Genomic DNA, 16,285 nt, shown 5'->3' with positions numbered 1-16,285 from the left:
TCTAAGTGTACCTAATACGTAATTTAGTCCAGTTCTATTATACTGGGTGATGTTTGCAAACTGAGTTGATGAAAATGACATCTCCATGATTTTGTACACTGAGCTCAAAATAATTTGCGAATGATTGCTTGCAGTTCCAACGAAAGTTGTCATTTCCATAAAATTGTATAACAATCAAAAAAAGGTTTGAATCAAACCATGTATTTGGCGCACACAAAATCCCTAAAATAAGACAATTAAACATGCACATTAACATCCACTAAAAGAGTGTTTTCCATACATTTTTACAATAATAACACGACCATAAAGTTAAAATTACAAAAATAATAGCATTTATCACAATTCCTGTACATATATAATAAAATGTGTACAAATAACAGCAGTCAAACTGGCAACAATTAGAAGAAATGACAAATTGAACAGGTACGAATCATAACAATAAAAAAAAACAGTAGAAAATACTGTAGAGGTGAACCAAAATTGCGTATGTCAACAATATTGCAACACAAAGCTTTCTCTTTGTTTAATGAAATTAAGTTTCGCTTGCAAAAAAGTCTTGTAATTGTTGCACCGTTGACCGATCTAACAAACATAAATCAAAATCAAAAGTATGAGCCGAGACTTCGTATCGACCGGTTTCAGCGATCAGTTTGACCACTTTCTGAAGGTCTGAGTTGTCTTTGAGTCCCATAATTTTGTGTTGAAGGTCGCGGAGCAGCCCAAAGTAGTCTTCCTCCTATAAAAACAAACCAAAAAAACGTTAGAAATACCCTCAGAAATAAAAGAAAAGCAAAGAAATACTAACCACCCCTTCCGGGGCCGCGGGCATCCCAATCTTCACGTCCTGCTCCCCCTCAGAGTTGTTGTTAATCCCATGGTCCTTCATAATCTTCTCCGCCGGCTCCTCCGCTTCTGCAGAATTCGATTTTCGCTTGCATTTGATCGCATTTTCTTGGTACCCTTTCTCCTTCTTCAACTTTTGATTCTTCTCCTCCTTTATTTTAATAGTTTCAGTTTTCTTCTTCTCTTGTCGTTCCGAGGAAGAGTTTGAACTCGAGGAGGAACTATTCGAGGACTCATCGTCATTCGGCACGCTAACAAAACTCTTTTCTTTTTTTGGTGGATGCGCCTCCAGTCTGAACAAATTCGGTTTCGGGGGTTCTGGCGGCTTCTCCGGTTTCTTCTCTGCTTTGTATTTCTCTTCCTTTTTCTCCCGCTTCTCCTTATCTTTTTTCTTGTGTTTGTACTTCTCGGAGTATCTGTCTTCTTTCGACGACTTCTCTTTACTGGATTTCTCCTTCTGGAGTTTCGGGGGTGGCGGCGAGGTGCTTTCTTTAGCCTTCTCGTCCTTTTTGGGGTCGTTCCGGGGCTTATCGTCCAGTTTATCTTCCTTGTTTTCTTTGTGTTCTTTACTCTTCTTCTTGAGTTTCCTCTCATCAGTCTTTTCCCTCTTCTCGTGTTGTTTTGACCCGTGCTTCATCACCGGGGGGCTCGAAAACCGCACGGGGGACTTTTTAGGGCTCGGGCTTTTGGGGCGCGGCGACTTCTCCTTCTTCACTGTTTTATCCCGGCTGCGTTCGCGGTCTTTCGACTTTTCCTTCTTCTTCTCTTCGCGCTTCTTCTCGTCGCCTTTATCCTTCTTCTCTTTGTCCTTATGGCTCTCTTTATGGGGGCTGTGCTTCGTCCGCGACTTCTCGAGACTCTTATCTTTCGGAGGCAACTTCTGGTCGGACATTTTAATAGGACTCCCAAACAACTCATGAAAGTCGCGACAGGGCTCCCCAATTTTTATTTTCTGTTTTTTCACAAAGTCGCTGCCGCTCAGTTTTGGTTTGTTTGTCATTTGGTTCTTGTCGTCGAGGGACGAGCGACTGTCGCTCAGGTCCTGCATGCTCGAAGAGCTGCCAACCTACGAAAATCATTAATTAAAACGGAGGAGACTCGAGGAAGTTTTACCATCGCGCCCCCTTTCAGAAGTTTAATCTTGAAGTCGTCCGGAGGCGAATTAAAAATGTACTTTTCCTTCTGCACTTTGATGATAGGGGGCCCCGACTGCTGCAGGTGTAAATCATAGTTGAATCTGATTTTCTTGGGTTCGTTGTTGTTCCGTAGATAGATATCAATTGGGAGGTTAAAACCGGCGTAGCCTGACTCCTTGACCGTGTATGGGGGCTCCTTGACCACTGCAAACTCGAATTAGACACGTGTGGGATCAGAGGGGCACCCACCTCTCTTTGGTTTGGGGAAAGTATCGTGCAAGTAAAAGACCACTTTTTCGATATAATATTGAATTTCCGCGCCGTCACATCCTCGCACGAAAACTTCCCAGTCATGGGTGAAGCCCTCTTGGGTCTTCTTGGTACGAATTGACGCCTCGTGTCCTATTTCTAGGTAAATTCTCACTGCCATGGTACTGTTGCTTGTATTTACTCTAACCCATTTTGTCGCTTGATGGAAATTCGAGCCTGTTCTAGGGGGTACAATAAGCGCCTTTGCTGCTACACTCGGGGGCTTCCTTTTATAGGTTATTGGCGTGGAGTAATTTGTTTATAAATTGATTTTTTTGCGATTTCGAGGGAATTAAAAACAAACTCTTACAAGCACCGATACCAACTTGACACTTGGGGAAAAAACAAAACTCACTAGAGGAGATGACAGATCAGAGTTATTATCACAAATGGGGGCTCCGTGGGGCTGTATTCGGGAATTATCTCGGGAGAGGAGCCACCGATGGTGCTATGCTACCCCGGGGAGCAGTCGGGGCTCAATTTAGGACGAGCAATTTTGAGGTTGGAAAACCCGAAGCGAGTCCACCATTGGCGTAACATGCGGAGGGCGAAAGGGGGCAAAAGTACCAATTTAAATAACGGGCCAGCTAACAAACATTATTTTATTTCAGTACTTATAAACTCATTTTTCTGTAAATTCGCCAGCGCAAGTCCAATACTCCCACATGTGTCCGAGACGATATTCTTGATCAAATACGTGAAAAAGTTCACATGTTCGGGCTTCTCACTATACCTGTCATACTGGTCCAGCGAATCTTGTAGTTTCAGCGTCAAACTGTCATAATTCTTCTTAACAATCTCAAGAATTTGCATCTCTGAAGGCGTGGATAAGCTCGCGGTGACAAGAAACTGCTCGATTTTGGGCGAGAAGTGTTTGATGATGGCTCGGACGTTGATGAGGCTGTTGTTGAGTCTAAGAGCGGCGTCTTTGTACTCTCCTTCAACGGTTGAGTAGCGCAGACCTGTAAAAGAGTCTAAGAAGAGGTTTGAAAGAACGTCGCCGTACCCATGGAGTAGACATTATCGAAAATCTGGTGCATCCTAATCAGTTCGTAGTAAAGCTCGTCGTAGCTGCCAGGGGTGGGCAAGAACGTGTCCCCATAAGTAATGAAGAAGTTGAAAATGTTGACTATCTTCGTCGCCAAGTCGATGATGTTCATCTTCTTGGTCAGCGAGTTCTCGTTTTGCAGAAGAAAACGTAAGACTAGAAGTAACGCGGTCCATAAACTCTTCCAGACGTAGTTCAAGCGGATCCTGCAGCGCTTCTGGTAGCAGAGGATGCGTTGCAGCACTCCAATGCACAGCGTGTATAACTCCAGAGGAAACTTCTTCATCATGTGGCTCATGAAGAACTCCACCAACAAGTCTGCAATTTTACCAAAGTTAAAAGGAAGAGATTGAGGCGGTGGAGACCTAGAAGTGAGCAAACTAGAGGCTGATTCGACGTTGTTTGGTCCGGAGACACTTTTCTATGCCGCATTGGCAGTCTATGGAGGCACACTTTGAAGGCGAGACCCACGTCGTGCATTAAGGAGTTGGCGTACTGGTCTTCGGTGATGCAACAGAGGATGAGGAAGCAGAGCTTCGCCGTGTTGGCGCCGGCTTCGCTTTTCGTGTCCTGCATGACTATCGAACTGAAAACTAAAAATAAAAAAAAATCACCAACTCAAAGAACTTTTTACCAATACTGAAAAAAAATGACGAGAAGATTCGACGGCTGCGAGGTGAAGTTGACCGTCGAGACGTCCGCCGGACTGCTTCCAGGCCCCAAAGTGTTGATTGGTGAAGGGGGCGAACTGCCGTCAATCTGAGTATGAGCTAACGTCGTAATAAAATTTCTATTCAAATGAATGGCCTCGTAAAACGCCAATAAAAACGCGTTGTTTGCCCTCATTTGCTGCGTCCGAAGAACTCCTTCTTCTGATATGAAAATATTGCCGACCATCGTAGTCAAAGACGATAACCAGGAAGAATGTTGACTCTCCAACAACTCTCTGTTGAATTGACTACAAAGATCGCAAAGTGACGATGTTATGACTTGGCCGTAGCCGTTGAGAGCCAGCTCGTCATCTAGGATTGACAATTTGACCACGTAAGGATTCGCGGCGTCGTACTTCCGGTAATTGACCAGAAGAGTCAGAAGAAGAACGACGTCGTAGCCGTGGACTTGGCGCGTCTGAGTGTGGCAGACGAGTTTGAGAAGACACTCGAAGAGGGAAGTGTTGATTACGTGCTCCACCAGGACGTTGTCGTTGATGTTTTCATTGCGGGTGACCAGAATCAAGAGGAGCTTCAAAGAGAGACTCTTCAGAACGTCCAGGCTCTCACCTAACAGGGAAAAAGAGTCGTAAGAATGAGGAAAGGAGGGACCATCAGGTTACCTTCCAAGAACTTCTGACACGCCATCAGAAGCGTCTGAATCTTCTCATCTGAGTTCTCAAACCCAATCACGAAAATATCCGACTCCACTTCCGCGGATTTTTGGAAAATCGCGTGAATCACCGCACATAAAGTTTGCATGGAATACACAACTCGAATGTTATTAGAGTCGCTCAGAGCCTCAATACAATTGTTTATCAGGAGGTTGAGATTGGATTTTGATAGAAAAAGCTGCTCCTGAGACATTTTCTGGATCTCTGAGTCAATGTACGTAGTTTTGGGCTTGAGGAGGAAGAATTCGTCCCAGAATTGGGTGTTGGGAGTCGGTAGATTGTCTCCTTTGAACAAAGTTTCGTAGATTTGGACGATTTTTTCCCGGAATTGGCGCTTTGGCCCGGAGACAACCCCCTTTTTCGTGGCCATGTTGCTGGAAATTGGGTTAAGGGGGCTCTAAATACACGCCGGCGGTACTTACAGACATTTATTGGGTTATTACGATACTTGTTTATCACTTATCAAATAACACATGTGACGTTTCGGTGACAGGAGATTGACGATTGACAGCGGGATTAAATTGGCAGAGCAACGAAAAAAACCCTAGTTTTTTCAATTTTCGTTTTAAATTCTACTTTGTTCTTACGAATCGAACAAAATTGGCAGTATTTAGTTAATATATACTAAAACATCTTCGGTTGTGATTACAAAATTACTTCGAAAATTAAAATAACCTGCATAAAGTTAGCTCTCCCAAAATAAAACAAAATAATAAAAAAAAATCTAATTTATTCATCCTCCATAGTCTCTTCCTCGTCTTCCTTCTCTTCACAGCCGTCCAACCTCTCGAACCCTTCGCCCTTGATCCAACCAGCCCTCAATTCTAACTTAAATGTTGCCAACCTATGCCCCAAAAATTCCAAGATTTTTGCCTGTTCAGGGGTCAAAACGGAATCTTTTTTACACACTTCGTACTCCTTTAAAAGCGTCACGACGCCTTTCTCAAGTTTTGTGGGCAACCCTAACTGTCTCAAATAGGGCTCCATTGAGTGTGGGAACTGTTTAAGAGGGCCTTCTTCTAGTGTTATCGTTCTGTCGGCTATACAGCCGGACCGGGCGAAGTCTTCACAACTGTACGACTGAAACCACTCCAGGACTTCTTTCTTGGGACAGTCAGTGAAGAGGAGGGCGCACTGACCTTTGAGACATTTTGAGATCTGCAACTGTGAGGTTACAACGGTGAAAAAAGGGGTTGCGGTACCACCTTGTGTACATCATCGGCGACTTCCTCATCTTTCTTTCGGCCGAGACCGACCCCAATGACTTTGTTTTTTCCAAAAAAGAATCTGCTGGGTTTCCACTCTTCTCGCACTTCTTTCATTAGCTCGTTTCGCATGTTTTTGAAGGTAAAAACGTAAATGCTGGAGAACTTCTCCACGCAGTTTCTAACGTCTTCGACGATTTTCTGCTTGAGCGCGAGCCCCTTTTTGTCGGTTTTCGTCAAGGAAACTAAAAGATTCCAAATTAGATAACAAAAACAGAAGAAAATTTCTTACTTTTCTTGTCGCGCTTGGATTTCGGCATTGTTGGGGCTCGGAAAGCGACAACACGTGTGGCCTTTACAACGACAAAAACATAACCTCTCTTGTGATAAAAGTGAGGTTAGGATTGTCACGTCACTCCGGTTTCCACACGAGTTGTATCAACCAAACTTCCCCGCTGCTAACTTCACGTTACGCAACTCCCGTGGAATCGCGGACTGTCACCTGTCACCTGTCACAACATAACCTAATTTCAGCGAACAGCCTTTCAAATGCCAGGCGGCAACAGGCGCTTTCCGCGCACGGTGCGCAATTCCATGCCTCTCATGGCTGGCTTTGGGGGCGACGTGTCCAACAGCAGGTACCCGTCGCTGGGGGGCGGCCTCCCGACTCTCCCAGTCCTGGAGCAGGCAGCCGCCCCCAAACACTTCCCGTTTCCCAACACCCCCGTCGATGACGATCTGTTTTTCGAGGCGCTCATGTTTCTCTTCAGTACAGTCTGTGGGGGGCTGCAGTTTTTGCATTTATATAGGACCGTGTGGTGGTTGCCCCATTCGTACAACAGACAAGCTGTGGTGAGTCCGGCTCTGGTAAGACGCAAGAGACTTTTTTCTGTTGCAGAATTTCTACTTAATTGACGTCAATTTGGTGACTTTTATTATAATTTTACTGTCGAGGAGGCTCATTTATATTGTGGGGTGCAGGGTGCTGGACAGAATTATCAACCCCAAGTTTGTGGAGCTGGGATTCATGGTCTACAGAATTGCGCTCTTTGGGGTAACTGTGACCCTCCTCTCGTGGTGCGCTTATGAAATCATGCAGAGCCACCCCTTTGTCAACATTCTCTACTTATGCTACCCGTAAAAACCCCAAAAAGTAATTTCCGGTGAATTAACAACCCTTAAATTTCAGGGTCCTGGTGTACTTGATTTTGTTCGGTTGCAAAATCACCCCATTTTTCGAACTGGTAACTTGGAACGCGTCTTCAGTCCCCCCTCTGCACGCGTGCCGCTCGAACGCCACTGAAGTCCGCCAAGAAGTGGAGAACCTCCGCGTCAACTTCAACAACCGCGTCAAGCAAATTCTCTTCAGTTCCATCCTCAACGCCTACTACGCCGGTTTCATCCCCTGTTGCTTCTCACAGGTAAAATCACGTTTCCCCATTTTGGCGCCCAACATGTGTCCTTCCAGAACCACATCCACTACGACATCTACTGGGCGACTCAGCACGTCATCTTCATTTTCTTGAGCAGTTTCACCGCCTCGACTTCGCATATTTTGTCTTTGCGCTACTGCGACATCCTCCACCGCGCGGCGCTTCACCTGGGGACGTGGTACAAGTTGGAAACCCGCAACATGTTGCTGGTCAACAACAGTTGGAATGAAGACACGTTATGGCCGTATGGCGCTCTGGTGAAACACGGTAGAGACCTCTACCGGGCGTTGGGCGAGTGTAATGCCAGCGAGCCGGGGAATCCCACGTACTCGAGGTTTTATTCGTTGTTTAGAAACCCCAGCAACTCGCTGTGTTGCTTGTCGGTGGGCCATGGGGTCATGGTGATGCTGCAGTTGGTACTACTGTTTTACACAGTCGTGTGGCATAATGTCATTTCGATCACGTTTTTGTTGTTTTTTAATTATTACGTTTTGTATAAGTTGGGGAGGGATTGTTTGGTGAGCATGAAGATGTATGAAGAGGAGAGGGCGATGCACAATAAAATGAGTTTACGTTAGACAGTTTTATTATTTTAACAGGAAAATCTGACTATAAATATCCAAATGTCAGGCGCAAACGTACTATTAAGGCGAAAAGTTTAAAATCGATATATTAAAAATTGACAGAAAGCGGGGGCTGTCATTATCTCTTTGGGAAATAGAACACACGCTCTAAAAAGAACTAAATTCTTGATAATAATCGCAAATAAAATTAATTTTTAAAAATGGTGGAGGCGCCAGAATAATTTTTTTTTAAATTGTAACCACTGCTGAAAACTTTAAAACATCAAAGTTTCTAACAATTTCGAAAGAAAACTCATTTTTTCATTTAAAACAATCTAATAACATCGTTGAATGTCCTAAGTAGGCTTTGCGAATTGAATTGTGTTGGTAGCAGTTGTTAACCACACATGTTTGGGCGTCACAGGGCTGCCAACAGTTCCCGAATTCCAAAGCCTCCATCCCATTTCTAGTAATTTTCCAACATTGCCAACAACGAATACGACTTCTTGAGCACCTAAAACCACCATTAAAGCCGTTACCGTAAAACACGGCAATCTCACATTCGTAAAAGTGTCAAGCGACAAATCGAGCACTTTTCCGGCGGTCACAGGCATGGGAATTTTAGCTCGTTCCATAAAAAGAAGTAGAGCCTTCTGGGACTTGATATCGTACTCGTACCATCGTCCTAAATAAGCAGCTGTTGCTAAAGTGTTGCTCTAAAAGAAGAAGTAAAACTGTGTTAAATGGGGTTGTTGTTACCTCTTCATATAGGGTGGATCCGTAGTGACAATAAAAGTACAGTTGGACGAGGAGGGTGGCAAGATACGCTGCTACGAGAAGAAAATTGCTGCTCCCGGGCTTCATCTGCGAATCGTACATTAATGACCGTCATTAATACACAATGAAACGTACCAGACTGAGTTGAAGACAGCAAAGACAGATCATGACGGTGCTTCCGAAGAACTGGCTGAAGACGACCCAGGAGAAGGCGCTCTCAATCTTTTTCACAAAACTAGAAGAAAACTAAGAACCCAGAAGTGTTAATTTCGCTGATTTTACCATATAATTTGGTGGTGCTGCTGAGTACACTCCCTTATCTTCTGGTAGATGACTCGGTGCTTGACTTCTTCAGAGTATCTATCTTCCGTGTAGTCAACCAGGAACTCTAGATTGTCTTTAAGAATCTTGAGTTGGCCACCGGCGTGGTACACCAAACCACAGATCAAAGTGTCCACCGAGGCGTTAGTGAGTCCTGTGTAAGACGCTCCTGAAAAATCCTTCAGATCTGTTGGTTTCCTCGATGGTAACTTACCCATCGCAATAAACACATAAATGAAATAGAAAAGAATGTCGCTTTTTGATGGATCGAATGGTAACCAGACATCCAGAAGAAACTGACGCTGCTGCTGGGGGGAAAACAACGGGCGAGACACCCAAATGGTAATATCAAAGACTATGGAAACCAAAAAAAGTCGCGAGTTTCTTTGACAGACCCAGATACTATCGTTATAAATGTCTTTTTGCTTATAGCTTAAAGTGGAGTTGAAGAACTGGAGGTAATAGATGCACTCTCTGATTTGCTTGTTGTTGAAGATGAGTGGTAACATCTTCGGGATGTAACTCAACATCCCCATCATGACGAGAAGGTTCAAACCGGCGTCTAAAAGAGTCAGATTCTCATCCAGAAGAAAATACAAGATACCGAAGAGAGGATCCGGGACTAACGAGCAAAAGAGGAGGATGTAACCATATATAAGATAACACTTCGAGGGGTTCCTTCGAGGATACAACCCCAGGAAGCGCAACGCTGTTAAATTCAAACTGAAACTACGTTCAACTAAATCGTTCATGTCTTCAGAGTGGTCAGTAAACGAATGATTAGATTGTTGAGAAGTTACTCTAATTAAAAAGTGTATGAAACTTTTATCAAAGGACCAGGAGGAAGTTCTAGTAATTAATAAAATATGCATGGCTTGGTAACGAGTAGCGCCCCTCTGCAGTCTCTAATTATGTTTTTTTATCAGAGAAATAAATTCAACGGAATTATTTAAATGGGATGATCAAGTTACTTCCAACATCAAAGAGAATTTCGACGATATTTGGATCTTTTCATTGTATCAAGTTACCTTGTGCTATAAACTGAAATTTAACAGAGTGGCTGATGGACGTCAATTCGCATTTGATTTAACGTCACCAAACCACCGGAAAGTGAGGTTAATTAACTTTATTTGCACTAATTACAGTGTGTGCTGGCTACAACTACCAATCATAGTGTCCAGTTCAAGCGTTCATTTGTTTTAGGAACATGAAGTACGAAGCCGCTCCACGAACAATCTAAAAATCCGCTGCAAAGTCAGAAAAACACCCCTTTATACTCACCGTCATAAAAGTCTGTAATGACAGAAGTGAGAACTTTCCGGCGGTGAAATAATTAGGTCTTTGACTCCTCATCATGATTAACAAAAGACTGCTTTTGACACTTTCATTAGTGACGAACCAATCAGTATGGAACACGTCGGTGGATATATGACCACTCACCAACTGAATTTCATTGCCGTGCCAACAGTAACAGAGAAGTTGGAAATACATGAGGACGAGATACATCAACATGCTGAAGAATGCAGTGCTGGTGGGCGACAACTGAAAGTTAGAGTAAAATTGTCGCCCAACGTGGGACTGTGCTACCGTACCACACTGAGTTGAAACAACTGAAAACAGATAATCAGAAGACTCGATATGAACTGTAGGAGCATCAAATAGCTGAAATCTTCCTCGGATTGGTCGCACAACTGTATCAATTCTTGGTGATGGACCGCGGTGTCGTTGGCTAGTTTGGAAACTGTCGCCTGAGTCTCTTCGTTTAACAGTTCGAGTTTTTCTCCGGTTTGTCGGTTATAACCAGCTCGTTCGAGCAAAGTTTCCAGTTCTCCTTTCAGGATCAGAAACTGGACTTTGATGAGGATCAAGAATCCGCAGATCACCGCATCAGCTGCTCCGATGTAGTACCCATAGACCACTGTGGAGAAAATTTGGAAAGCGAAAAGGAGCTCATAGGCAGGGCTCTCGTTGTAATCGAAAGAAGTCCAAGTGGTGTAGGGCATGAGTTTCTCGTTGACTATGATGGTGGTGTTGCCCTCAATGTAGTTGTGTTTGTCATAGGGCAAGTTTGCTAGGGCTGCGTAGATCGTACGAGCCCCTATGATGACGATTACGAAAGTGTAGAAGAAGAAGCCTTGGCGCTTGCATAAGGTGATGCCTTCTCGGACTAACTCGAACTCTTTGATGCCGCCTCTCTTCACGTTCGGTTTGAAAATCCCAGTTTCTAGAGTTGTCAAGTGGTGCCAAAGTTTCTGGCGGAGTACCAACATGAGGAACATCTTTGCAGTACCTTAAAGGACGTGGTACCTCACTTCTGGGAAAGTTAACTTACCTAGGATGTGAGTAACGAAGTAACAGAGAGCAAACGTCAGTTTGTAGATGTCTTCGAAATTTAGCACCATGTCCATAAATTCAGTGACAGTGAAAAGTAACATTACTCCAATTATGAAGACAGTGTAGACGTGGAAAAGAGCTCTTTTCACCCCATTTTCGATCGGGATTATATCGATCCCGAGATAAAAAAGGATTTTCAAGTGGACCTTGAAGTAAATCGGAGGAATTTCCTCCACACTTACCGGCGAAGGCATTATCTTCAAATGACACGGTTTGTTTCAAAGTTTCGCCGTGATTGAGGAATTAAGAATTTATACACTGGGAGCCGATAGTTTGCGAAGAAACGTGGACTATTATTATTTATTTTAGTCACACTATAATCAACTAGTCTGGGGGCGTTTTGTCGCCCAACATGGGTCCAAAAAAAAACAACACAGTATGGCGGAACTGGCTTTATTGTCTGTACAATCAGATACATTCGTATAAACAGACTAGAATAATGAATAGAAACATTAAACTGTATAAAAATGTATAGGAGATTCGTGTATATTCGATTTGTGAAGAGATTAACTTAACAGTGACTGAAGACAAAAGACAGTAAAATGGTGTCTTTACCTCCTACAGAACATAAAATCTCGCTTCTCGGAACATAGAGTTTGGTCCCTAGCGCGAACAACAAGTATTTGGTTTAGGAAGACTAGTTAGTTTCGTGATGACTAAACCAGTGTTATAATAAAACAAAACAAAGCCACTACGAACTGAAACTGGGTAAAGACAACAATCAAAATAACAATAAATCTACAACTAACTCTCAGGCACATGATAACACAGCTTTCAAGCCTCGCTTAACCTAAAACTGTATACGATACTTGCTATTGGTCGAATCGGTCGATGACTTGCTATCCCTCCCCAAAGATCCGCCTCTTCTCATCGTGGCTCCGCCCCCGAACAATCTTACCTTGGACGGAGGCGGTAATGAATTGGCCGAATTATCGCTCAACGTCGACGCTGAATCCCTTTCGCCTCCACTTCTGGCCCTTTGCATTGGTTTTCGCAACGAGGAACTTGATCCTCCGCTTTCGGATAGTCGTCCGTACTCGCCGAGTTTCTTGGGCGGGATTAAGGACCTCGCTGGTGACGCCCTCCTGCTGCTCGCATTCGAACTGAGCGAATCGCCGCCGTCGGACTTCTTCCTCGGAGGCGGTGTCTCGCCTTCTGCTAGCCTATTGTAGTCGCCGAGGCGGCGAGGCAGACCGCTGCGATGAGAGGAGGGGCGCGGGGGGCGTGGCAACGAGCTAGGAGCGGGACAACGCGGGCCGCTGGCCGAGTTCGTTCCCAAATCGGGCGTTTCTTGCATACGTTGTTGTTGAGAGGCGCGACCTTGCTTCTCCAATAGGAGCATTGCGCCGGGCTCGTACATCGCGACTCCGCCCCCGGCGCCGCCTCCTGTCACACTCGCCAGTAATGGCTTGGATATTTTTCCTTTTCTCTGCGCAGTGACTGGATTAGTGAATCCTGGAAAACAGCAAAGACCCCGCTGAAATGGAGAAGAGAAAAGACACAGTTGGGATGTTGTCCGGGACCTGCGTGAAGTTAGTCACACGGCACGCCACGCGGCCATGCAAGGGAGAGGTCACAGGTGGGCGGGGTTTAGTGGGAGGAGTTAAGGTTAAGCGAAGAACACTTGACCAATCAGTATCGAAAATGATGTTTATTGGATTATAGCATGCCAGTAACAAACATACATGCACAGTACGGCACCCATATTCTCTACACAAAAACAAGTGCCGCACGAGTCGCATAAAGTGACACACAAAAAAAAAGAAGAATCATAGTAAGCTTCAATAAAATTCTTCTTTTTTTGGTTAAACACTGTCAATTTTCACACTTCTCTATATACAAAATCCGGGAAACTAACTCAAAATCAGAACAACAAAAGAAACCGACTCACTATTTGACTCGAACTACACTGTACCCTAGTTCTGTACATTTGAAAATTTTAATTTTCGCGCCAAAACCGTACAGAACGTAGCGTGTTCAGTCAACAGAATGTCTCAGTCTCTCCTACCTTGCTCAACAGTTGAGAATCAAGTTGGCTGTCGATCTCCTTGAGCTGATTATCCAGACTCTGCTTCGTCGAATCAAAACTCTTATTTTCGTATTTGCTGTACGAGGGCATGTGATACGAAGAGTCACTCCCCGCGTACGAATTGCCACTCCCAAAACCAGTCGAACTCGTCAAGACGCTGCTCACTACAAATCGCGTTAAACCTGACGTCACGACCAACCAATGACATACCTAGCTCCTCCCTCGACACCGTCGTTCCTAACACGTGATCGATGTCAGTCCCGCCCAAACTGGGATGGGGGGTGTGGTGCGGGGACCGCCCCAACATACTCGACACATCTTTGTCGTACGTGTGCTTCTGTAGAACTTTAATCATAGCATCTCTCTCCGCCAACTTCGATTCGAGGTCTTTAACACGCGACTCTAAATCAGCGACTTTCTTCTGAGCGGCGTGCACTTCATCCATGTGTCGGATTTTCTCGTTTCGCGCCTCGGCGATGATTTTTTCCGTCTCTTGGCTGGTTTTCTCCAAAGCTGCGATCTTCGCGTCTCTAAAAAACCAAAATTAGAATCTGAGGGATTTTCCGACAGGAGTACCAACTTTGGAATACTCGCAGCGTCGATCGCCGCTTGTCTCAGCGCACTCTCTTCTAAATACCGTTGCTCCCATTTACTGCAGTCACCTTCCAATCGCATGATCTTTTCGTCTTTTTCCCGGAGACGCCGTTTGAGTTCTGAGGGAGATTCGTTCCCGGAACCGTTCGGAGAATCCCAGCCGGTCTTCCCGTCGTCTTGGGACATTTTCGTTCGTTGGAGCTCTCGTTCGAGTTGGAGGCGCAGTTTCCGCTCGGTCTGCTCGCGGCGGTCGCTGGCAAGCTGGAGGGACGACAAGGCCCTCTGGAGCTGCGCCACGCGCTCCACGTAGACCTGCTTCTTGCGACACTCCTCCTCTAAACGGACGACATTCCCTTGCGCGTTGGTAAGAGCGGTGTCTAGGATGTCGATGTGCGTCCGTTGTTCTTGGAGAGTGACGCGTTGCGCCGCTAATTCGATCTCCTGGCGCTCTTTGGCCGCCACGTGTTCTTTATCTACGAAAATAAGACGGTGATGATGTTAAAGAGGAGGAATTGTGTTACTTTGTTGGATAAGTTGGGCGATTAGCACCTCCCGTTTGCTGAGTTCTCTTCGTAGACTGTCGGGGGAGTTGGAATCCGCGCCGGGGGACCTGGAGAGCATCTGCGTGGATAATAAATCGACTTGTTCGCGGAGAGCTCGGTTTAGTTCTTGCAGTCTTCGGTTGTCGTTCTGGAGGCGGCCCCTCGCCGCCCGCTCGAGTCGCTCTTTACGGTCGCACGATTGCACCAACTCCTCCTGCGCCTTGTGGACTTTCAGAATTTCCTGCTCCAACTGAAAAGAGGCGAGAATTGGTGTTGTTTACTGTGGAAACAATTTCAAACCTTTTGCGTCTTCGCCACCCTCTTGTAGCAATTGTCCAGTTCGATCTTCAAGGCACTGTTCTCTTTGATGAGTATTTCGACCATTTCCGCCGAGGGCCACAGTTCGCCGGCTTCGGACTCCTCGCGGCCCTTGGTGGGAGGCCTGGGGGCGGACACCCCCCGTCTAAACCCATCGAAATTGGAGGCTTTCGGGACTCCAACTTTGGACAAGTCCGGTTGGGATTTCGACAAGTTGAGCTTCTCCGCGTTGATTTTGTGCCTCACGGCGGCTTGGAGGGGTGACTTGTCCGACCATTTGGGGTACTCCGGGGGCGGCGGAAAATTTTCGAACAAAGCAAGATCTGAGAGTTCGTTGTTGCTCGGGACTTTGACTTCTTTGGCTAAATGCTTGAGGACTGAAGATTGACTGAGGTAATCGTCGGGGATTTCCGTGATTTCTTGCACCCCCGTGTCGTAAATGCGGGAGCTATCAAAACTGTTACGATGCATGGAGTCTTTAGGGGAAGGAGAGCCGCCTTTTTGGGACAGTTTAGGCTCGTAGAGGTAAGAGGAGTTGATAATGTCATTGGAATCGCGCGCCCCCGAGTTGCGCCCTGTCCAGGGCTCATCCCCCGCGCTGTGGATAATGAGGGTATTATAGGAAGAAGAAGACACGTCCAAAGAGCTGCGATTCGAGGGGAGGCTGTCCCTGAGACTACTCCTATTAGAGACTTGCTGGTTCTCTTGTCCTTGGGGCTCCTGGCGCGCGGTGTGGCGAATCACGTATTTTTCTTCATTTGACAGATTCTCGTTGGAGGTGGAAATGTCCGTTTCGCTTCCGCTCAAGCTCTGAGAGAAGTTCTGACTGCTTGGATTGAACGGTCTGTATCTATTTGGCTGCTGCAAAGAACCCATTTGTGATCCAAAACTTTTATGTCAAACATCTGAAAAAAAAAGCCAAAATCATTGTTTGTTACGAAGGTCAAACATTCGCGACTTATCTCAAGTCAAGAGGTTAACGAAAATGTTTACTTTTAATTGCACGTTATTGATGCTGTAATGCAAAAAATATTCCAAGAATTCCGTAACACCCAAACTAGCACAAAGCCCCCTGAAACTACCCACAGGAGTAAAACCCACGTTACCAACCCCCAAAAACCCCCAAAACCCCACAAAACCCCCAAAACTAGAACGGAATGCAAGCTGCAAATAAATAAACTTTCACAAAAAAATGGGGCAATTCCATGACACGCGCGTGCGAAACCCCAACGAAACCAACAAAGCACACTTACAGAAGATGGAACAAACACTTTACCCCCAGAAATGGTCAGATTTGGGGCATTTTCGGAGACGAAATAAAGAAAAATTAAAATAAACACTAAACAGCTATCCCGGACGTACACTACTGACAGTTGGCGCATTCCTCGC

General features: G+C 45.3%; 7 protein-coding genes across 8 annotated transcripts; 1 reads left to right on the top strand and 6 right to left on the bottom strand.

Annotated features, from left to right (window-relative positions):
- Positions 1 to 434: 434 nt before the first annotated feature.
- On the bottom strand, positions 435 to 2,828 carry ear (ENL/AF9-related super elongation complex transcription factor). The gene is made up of 4 exons (XM_088033661.1): positions 2,229 to 2,828; positions 1,957 to 2,183; positions 806 to 1,909; positions 435 to 736 (listed from the first exon to the last, which is right to left on the bottom strand). The coding sequence occupies exons 1-4, from the start codon at positions 2,407 to 2,409 to the stop codon at positions 533 to 535; spliced, it is 1,716 nt and encodes a 571-aa protein (XP_087889787.1). The 5' UTR covers positions 2,410 to 2,828; the 3' UTR covers positions 435 to 532.
- Positions 2,829 to 2,876: 48 nt separating this feature from the next.
- Positions 2,877 to 5,334, bottom strand: LOC148175933 (armadillo-like helical domain-containing protein 3). 2 transcript variants are annotated; one of them, XM_088033659.1, is made up of 6 exons: positions 5,143 to 5,334; positions 4,670 to 5,094; positions 3,971 to 4,616; positions 3,702 to 3,922; positions 3,295 to 3,654; positions 2,877 to 3,250 (listed from the first exon to the last, which is right to left on the bottom strand). In XM_088033659.1, exons 2-6 carry the CDS (start codon positions 5,088 to 5,090, stop codon positions 2,886 to 2,888), a joined length of 2,013 nt encoding a protein of 670 aa, XP_087889785.1. In that variant the 5' UTR covers positions 5,091 to 5,094; positions 5,143 to 5,334; the 3' UTR covers positions 2,877 to 2,885. The 2 variants fall into 2 exon arrangements, with proteins under 2 accessions (XP_087889785.1, XP_087889784.1); XM_088033658.1 differs by having other exon boundaries at positions 4,670 to 5,334.
- A 99-nt stretch (positions 5,335 to 5,433) lies between these two features.
- On the bottom strand, positions 5,434 to 6,363 carry RpLP0-like (ribosomal protein LP0-like). The gene is made up of 3 exons (XM_088033663.1): positions 6,218 to 6,363; positions 5,926 to 6,170; positions 5,434 to 5,878 (listed from the first exon to the last, which is right to left on the bottom strand). The coding sequence occupies exons 1-3, from the start codon at positions 6,243 to 6,245 to the stop codon at positions 5,450 to 5,452; spliced, it is 702 nt and encodes a 233-aa protein (XP_087889789.1). The 5' UTR covers positions 6,246 to 6,363; the 3' UTR covers positions 5,434 to 5,449.
- A 39-nt stretch (positions 6,364 to 6,402) lies between these two features.
- LOC148175931 (transmembrane protein 39A) lies at positions 6,403 to 7,936 on the top strand. The gene is made up of 4 exons (XM_088033662.1): positions 6,403 to 6,777; positions 6,824 to 7,062; positions 7,115 to 7,346; positions 7,394 to 7,936. Exons 1-4 carry the CDS (start codon positions 6,475 to 6,477, stop codon positions 7,934 to 7,936), a joined length of 1,317 nt encoding a protein of 438 aa, XP_087889788.1. The 5' UTR covers positions 6,403 to 6,474.
- Positions 7,937 to 8,542: 606 nt separating this feature from the next.
- LOC148175930 (odorant receptor Or1-like) lies at positions 8,543 to 9,771 on the bottom strand. Its single transcript, XM_088035005.1, has 4 exons — positions 9,234 to 9,771; positions 8,981 to 9,188; positions 8,834 to 8,933; positions 8,543 to 8,785 (listed from the first exon to the last, which is right to left on the bottom strand). Exons 1-4 carry the CDS (start codon positions 9,769 to 9,771, stop codon positions 8,543 to 8,545), a joined length of 1,089 nt encoding a protein of 362 aa, XP_087891131.1.
- A 430-nt stretch (positions 9,772 to 10,201) lies between these two features.
- On the bottom strand, positions 10,202 to 11,607 carry LOC148175929 (4-vinylanisole receptor-like). Its single transcript, XM_088035004.1, has 4 exons — positions 11,352 to 11,607; positions 10,612 to 11,309; positions 10,301 to 10,561; positions 10,202 to 10,255 (listed from the first exon to the last, which is right to left on the bottom strand). The coding sequence occupies exons 1-4, from the start codon at positions 11,605 to 11,607 to the stop codon at positions 10,202 to 10,204; spliced, it is 1,269 nt and encodes a 422-aa protein (XP_087891130.1).
- A 183-nt stretch (positions 11,608 to 11,790) lies between these two features.
- LOC148175928 (uncharacterized) lies at positions 11,791 to 16,241 on the bottom strand. Its single transcript, XM_088033761.1, has 7 exons — positions 16,150 to 16,241; positions 14,879 to 15,801; positions 14,558 to 14,828; positions 14,023 to 14,509; positions 13,653 to 13,972; positions 13,422 to 13,606; positions 11,791 to 12,890 (listed from the first exon to the last, which is right to left on the bottom strand). The coding sequence occupies exons 2-7, from the start codon at positions 15,770 to 15,772 to the stop codon at positions 12,204 to 12,206; spliced, it is 2,844 nt and encodes a 947-aa protein (XP_087889887.1). The 5' UTR covers positions 15,773 to 15,801; positions 16,150 to 16,241; the 3' UTR covers positions 11,791 to 12,203.
- Positions 16,242 to 16,285: the final 44 nt, after the last annotated feature.

Source organism: Gnatocerus cornutus, chromosome 4 (genome assembly GCF_029298725.1).
Source record: "Gnatocerus cornutus isolate USDA-ARS CGAHR chromosome 4, icGnaCorn1.1, whole genome shotgun sequence".
In the NCBI taxonomy this organism is placed as follows: domain Eukaryota; kingdom Metazoa; phylum Arthropoda; class Insecta; order Coleoptera; family Tenebrionidae; genus Gnatocerus; species Gnatocerus cornutus.
This window is presented reverse-complemented; position numbering and strand designations above follow the sequence as displayed.

Coding starts and splice junctions, on each gene's coding strand:
- ear (XM_088033661.1), bottom strand. CDS start 2,409: ATGGCAGTGAGAATTTACCTAGAAATAGGACACGAGGCGTCAATTCGT. Junction 2,184..2,228: donor TTTCCCCAAACCAAAGAGAG/GTGGGTGCCCCT, acceptor TCGAGTTTGCAG/TGGTCAAGGAGCCCCCATAC. Junction 1,910..1,956: donor TTCTGAAAGGGGGCGCGATG/GTAAAACTTCCT, acceptor TGATTTTCGTAG/GTTGGCAGCTCTTCGAGCAT.
- LOC148175933 (XM_088033658.1), bottom strand. CDS start 5,090: ATGGCCACGAAAAAGGGGGTTGTCTCCGGGCCAAAGCGCCAATTCCGG. Junction 4,617..4,669: donor GTGTCAGAAGTTCTTGGAAG/GTAACCTGATGG, acceptor TTTCCCTGTTAG/GTGAGAGCCTGGACGTTCTG. Junction 3,923..3,970: donor GTCATTTTTTTTCAGTATTG/GTAAAAAGTTCT, acceptor TTTAGTTTTCAG/TTCGATAGTCATGCAGGACA.
- RpLP0-like (XM_088033663.1), bottom strand. CDS start 6,245: ATGCCGAAATCCAAGCGCGACAAGAAAA. Junction 6,171..6,217: donor ATCCAAGCGCGACAAGAAAA/GTAAGAAATTTT, acceptor GGAATCTTTTAG/TTTCCTTGACGAAAACCGAC. Junction 5,879..5,925: donor TCGCCGATGATGTACACAAG/GTGGTACCGCAA, acceptor TCACAGTTGCAG/ATCTCAAAATGTCTCAAAGG.
- LOC148175931 (XM_088033662.1), top strand. CDS start 6,475: ATGCCAGGCGGCAACAGGCGCTTTCCGCGCACGGTGCGCAATTCCATG. Junction 6,778..6,823: donor CGTACAACAGACAAGCTGTG/GTGAGTCCGGCT, acceptor TTTCTGTTGCAG/AATTTCTACTTAATTGACGT. Junction 7,347..7,393: donor TCCCCTGTTGCTTCTCACAG/GTAAAATCACGT, acceptor GTGTCCTTCCAG/AACCACATCCACTACGACAT.
- LOC148175930 (XM_088035005.1), bottom strand. CDS start 9,771: ATGAACGATTTAGTTGAACGTAGTTTCAGTTTGAATTTAACAGCGTTG. Junction 9,189..9,233: donor TTATGTGTTTATTGCGATGG/GTAAGTTACCAT, acceptor AGGATTTTTCAG/GAGCGTCTTACACAGGACTC. Junction 8,786..8,833: donor GCTGTCTTCAACTCAGTCTG/GTACGTTTCATT, acceptor TACGATTCGCAG/ATGAAGCCCGGGAGCAGCAA.
- LOC148175929 (XM_088035004.1), bottom strand. CDS start 11,607: ATGCCTTCGCCGGTAAGTGTGGAGGAAATTCCTCCGATTTACTTCAAG. Junction 11,310..11,351: donor CTTCGTTACTCACATCCTAG/GTAAGTTAACTT, acceptor ACGTCCTTTAAG/GTACTGCAAAGATGTTCCTC. Junction 10,562..10,611: donor AGTTGTTTCAACTCAGTGTG/GTACGGTAGCAC, acceptor TCTAACTTTCAG/TTGTCGCCCACCAGCACTGC.
- LOC148175928 (XM_088033761.1), bottom strand. CDS start 15,772: ATGGGTTCTTTGCAGCAGCCAAATAGATACAGACCGTTCAATCCAAGC. Junction 14,510..14,557: donor CGCCCAACTTATCCAACAAA/GTAACACAATTC, acceptor TTATTTTCGTAG/ATAAAGAACACGTGGCGGCC. Junction 13,973..14,022: donor GACGCTGCGAGTATTCCAAA/GTTGGTACTCCT, acceptor TTGGTTTTTTAG/AGACGCGAAGATCGCAGCTT.